This window comes from Pristis pectinata, chromosome 24, assembly GCF_009764475.1.
Source record: "Pristis pectinata isolate sPriPec2 chromosome 24, sPriPec2.1.pri, whole genome shotgun sequence".
Lineage (NCBI taxonomy): Eukaryota > Metazoa > Chordata > Chondrichthyes > Rhinopristiformes > Pristidae > Pristis > Pristis pectinata.
Genome location: NC_067428.1, coordinates 17373704 through 17378734, shown reverse-complemented (window position 1 = coordinate 17378734; position 5031 = coordinate 17373704). Strand labels below are relative to the sequence as shown.

The 5031-nt window shown below is 40.3% G+C and overlaps 1 protein-coding gene across 1 annotated transcript; it reads right to left on the bottom strand.

The window, feature by feature from the left end:
* Window positions 1–238: 238 nt before the first annotated feature.
* LOC127582495 (protein S100-A1-like) lies at window positions 239–3291 on the bottom strand. The gene is made up of 3 exons (XM_052037802.1): window positions 3185–3291; window positions 670–847; window positions 239–500 (listed from the first exon to the last, which is right to left on the bottom strand). The coding sequence occupies exons 2-3, from the start codon at window positions 811–813 to the stop codon at window positions 339–341; spliced, it is 306 nt and encodes a 101-aa protein (XP_051893762.1). The 5' UTR covers window positions 814–847; window positions 3185–3291; the 3' UTR covers window positions 239–338.
* Window positions 3292–5031: the final 1740 nt, after the last annotated feature.

Below are 5031 nucleotides of genomic sequence, written 5' to 3'. Positions count from 1 at the left end.
CTATCCCCCAACCCATCAATGGGCTCAAATCTTGAAACTACCTTCCCAACAGTACTCTAGTATCATCTTAGCCCGAAGGACTGTGGCAGTTCAAGGCGCTGGCACCCCACTACCACAAGGTGAAACTTCATTGTAGAATCTGGGCAAAAATGTCATTATCCAAGTCCATCCACCTCCATTGACCAAACCATCCCAGAGCCTCCAATCATCAACCACAAACCAAGGCAAAAAAACAGAACACATTTCATGAAATACTTTATTTAAGTGCAGCAAAATACAAGGTTGGGAACTAAATGTTTCCTTGAGACTAGAGCTGCAGGCTGTAGAGTTTTGGCCTTTCATGCCTTCTGTTTTTTCTTTAACAGTTCCACAAAGTGCTCATTACAGGCAACAGTGATAGAAATGACAAACACGGCAAACTCCTGAAAGTCGAACACCCCATCACGATTGCTGTCCAAGTCATTCATGATCTTTGTCACACTTCCTTTATCATTCTGGTGCTATGAGAATGGCAGAGTAAGAAAACACAGTTTACAAATTTTGTTCAGTGTGCATGCATTTTGATGGTTTGCATTTATCCTTTAAAACCCTCAAATTGCCAGTGATTAAACATCTCCCATATTACACATGTTTGACAACTTACTGCAACCTATTCTCGCCAGGACATACCTGTAACCAACCACTGAACTCCTGATTCAGAAGATCCTTCATCTCATTCCCAGTCAGTGTGTATGGGTCACCTTCATTTCCAGCATATTTATGGAAGACAGAAATCAGTGAAGCCATACAGGCTTCCAGTTGTGTAGGAGCCATGGTGAGATTAAGAGTAGATCTGAAACCTAATCAACTTGGGAAGAAGTGCAGTCAGTAATGTGATTAAAGTGTTGCTCCATTTTAAGTAGTAACATTTCAGTCTTAAAACAACCCCAGCCAATAAGTTAAAATAATTTCTCTACATTTGCTTTAAAGCAAGCGACACACTGCTCCGAGTACAGCATCTTCATTAATGCAGCCCGTATTAAATCACAAATCAAAATAGCAAGTCAGTCAAGACCTCAAGTTTACTCCACAATTTAATAAGATCTTTTGTCTCAACTATTCCCAACCAGTCTCCAGTCATCGACTCCCTTCATGAAGGGAGTTTCACCAGGAAAGTCAGTCCCAGGCTTTATTAAACTCCATGACTATGCAGCCACAGCACTCAAGGGTAAAGAAAGGTTTGATGCAGTTTGCTAAGCCAGTACATATCTGGACTATTGAACTATGATACTAGTTTTAAAATCAAACTACAATAGCTGAGCAAATTTAAATTCAACATCTGTCACTAAGTTATGTGGATTTTCCAATGATCCATCAGTTCAATGACTTCAGGAAAGGAAGTCTGCCTACTCTGGCTTGTGCAGCTCCTGACCCACCAGTATCACAGAAGGGATGAACAAGTGTAACAACATCCATACTGTGGTAATGAATTTTAACAAAAAAAGGTCACTGCCCACCTCAAAAGGATACCACCTTATTTCTAAATGTTCTCAAAGGCACTTGCAATTGTTTCCTTTATTGGCCAAGACTGAGACATGCAAAGATGTTATCATAGTTTAGAAAACACAGTTCAAGTACTTTCTGGTTACCACAGGGGGGGGGGGGGGGGGGGGGGGGGGGGTGGGGTGGATGGAAGATGTGGTTGCACAGAAGATTTGCAAGATGCAGCCAGGATTGGAAAATTTGGGGCATGAGATACGATTGGATAAGTAGGGTTGAATATTTCAAAAGAGTAGGCCAAAGATAGGAGGGACCTAGACAGTATATAGGGAGAACTATTGCCCCTAGTAGTAAAATTAAAAACCAGATAAAGATTAAAAGTAATTGTTAGAAAGATGAGAGGAGAGGAGAGGGAAAACATTGTTTCAGCTAGAGGGCAGTGGGGATCTGGACCTCAGTGATAGGGTAGTAGAAGCAGAAACTCCAGCTGGAGCACTTGGTAGAGCTGTGACCTGCAAGTATACAGGCCAAGTGTCCAATGGTGGGATTAGGTCATGAGCTCTCACCCACAACAGACAGGATGGGCCAAATGGCCTCCCATCTCAAATTCCTTTGACTCCAGATAGCCTCAGGATATAGGAGTAACCATGTTCTAGACTCTCCAGCCCAAGGAAACAGCTTCTCAGCATCCTCTTGAATCTTTGTTGCAATGAGGTTATAAACTAGAGTACAAAGGTTTTACCTCATCCTAGGAATCAATTAAATAAACTAAATTTCTTAGTCAAATTACATCCATTACTTACATGGAGATAAAATTACAGTCCTACAGGTGTGGTCTCAGTCTTACATTTCAACAGTAATTATCTCAAAAGCAGCACAGTACTCCAGGCATACTGGACTTTGAGACAATTACAGCAAGGCTTATCTGAGGCCAACATATCTCCTTAATTGCTCACTGTATCTGCATATAAACTTTGTTTCCTGCAAGATACCAAATACTACTAGTCCTCCAATTTAAAATATACTTTTAATACTATTCCCACAAATGAAAGGTCACTTCAACACTAGTGTCCTCTCAACTTGTCCCTATCCTTTTACAAACATCTTTCCCCCCTACAGCTTACTTTTCCCACCCAATTTATTATCAGTAAAGACGGATAAATTATACTTTTATTCAAGATTGTAAATAACAGGCATCACACTATTCCTGCAGTAGTCCACTGGTAGGTATTATATTCCTGTACTAGGAAAACAAGTTATTCCACAGTATTTCATTGGTACCACACCAAGCCAGATCATAAACCATCCTAGTCCAAGGGAACACAGATCCTGGGCAATTTGCCCAGTTCTATCGGCTCCATTACAAACAACGTTTTAGTTACCCACGCCTAGAAAATGGATGAAGTTGAGAAATCATGATTCTGGAAAGAGTTCCAGTCACTAACTTCATGAAATTTAAAAGTCTGTAACAATGATGCAGTAAAGCAGAGCAAGAGTAGTTTTAATAACTTTGTTAATTAAACCAGAAATCTTATGCTTCAGCAAAACAACCATTAATTGAAACTTTAAAACCCAGAAAGCAAACATCAAAAAGTTCTATATTGCATAATTTTTCAAATTATTTATAAATCATACAACTAAAACTATTTTTTCACCAACATGAGACGGCTTTATTCTAATCTGCATCACCGAAAACCTTCCTTACCAAATCCGCAAATTCAGGAAGATTATAATCAGACCTCCGCCCCGGCTCTTTATATTGCACGTCTGTCAATCACTGTGTTCGACCCCACCCGCCAGAGTTTACTGGTTTAACTCCTCAAATCTCCCAATCAGGATTTATAGCTCTAACTGCCTGAAGACCTGATTGGTTGCTTTGTGAGAGCTATTACCCTCACTCCACTCCCACACTTACCCAACCCATTTGGGTCAGATGTTTGTTGGATGAATCACCAACTGAAGGAGCCAGAAATTAAACAAAAAACTTGTTTATTAATGCGCACGACAGATCCACATGACTTTCAATCGCTTGCCGGTTGTGAAGGATGTAAAAACTGCTCCCACACCACTGTTTGGAAAACAGTTTGCAGATTACAAAATTTACAACATTCCTAAAGGACATATTGGGAATACTGTGGTAGAGGATCAGCCAAGATCAATGAATAGTGGAACAGGTTCAAAGGGCCGAATGGCCTTCTTCTACCCCTGCTTCTTAAATTCGTATTATTCCCCTGCTAACTCAAGAAATATAGCAACAGGTTGAAGTTATTCAGCCCCTTGAGCCCATTCCATCATTTAATACAATTACAGTATGTCTGGTGACTTTATTGTCACGTATCCCTCAATACTTTTGGTTCACAAATACTTTCAACCTCCAATTCACAAAATAAAAGGTATCAGGAGGAAGGGAGTCCTAGATCCCCACCACCCTCTGTATGTAAAAGGTTTCTCCCTTTCATTCCTGAAACAATCCCCCCCCTCCTAATTCCAGACTCTGCAACGAACAGAAATAGTTTTTCTAGCAGTTTTTCTTAACTTCTTCAAAATTTCAGTAAAATCACCTTCGGTCTTTTAAATTCCAGGAATCCAACTCTAGTTTGCGGAATGTCTTCTCATAATTTAACCCTTGGAGTCAGGCTTTGTTTTGGGTAAACCTATGTTGCAACTCTGTCTAAGGCTATTCCCCTAATACTTCTCCAAGTTATTTCACTACTACCTCTTTCTACTGGTTACCAATGTCTGCTTTCCATCCTTATGGCCATCCCAGTCACTGAGTTGTTACAGCATAGGAGGTAGCCATTTGTCCTATTGATTGCATGGTGGCTCTCTGCAGAGCAAGTCCCATTGCCTTCCCTCTATCCCTGTAACCTTGCAAGTTTCTTTCCCTCAGATGTCGATCTAATTTCTTTTTGAAATCATTGATCATTTCTGCTTTCATTGCCCTCAAGGACTGCGAGTTCCACTCACTGTAAAACAGATTTTCTTCAAATCCATACTTTATCTGTTACCCAAACTTTAAATTCCTGTCCCTTAGTTCTTGTTCTATCAACAAATGGGAACAACTTTTGTTTGTCGACTTTGTCTAAACCTGTTATAGTCTTGTCACCTCTATCAAATCTCCCCTCAAGCTTCCTTGCTCTGAGGAGAACAAACCCAGCTTCTCCAGCCTTAGCTTGTAGATAAAATCCTTCATCCCTGAATCCATTTTGGTAAACCTCCCTGCCCCCTCTTAGGAACCTTCATGTCCTCTCTAAAGTGCTGTGAGCAGAACTTGATGCTGTGCTCTAGTGTGGCCTAACCAGAGCTTATGAAATGTTTAGCAAGACTTCCCTACTTTTGTATTCAATGCTGCTAAAATCCATTTTACTTTACTACCTATTCTTTCAATGACCTGTGACCTTCAGAGGTTTATGCACATGAAGCTCCAGGTCTCTCTGTCCTCTTTAGAACTGCACACTCACTGTAAAACAGATTTTCTTCAAATCCATACTTTATCTGTTACCCAAACTTTAAATTCCTGTCTCTTAGTTCTCGTTCTATCAACAAATGGGA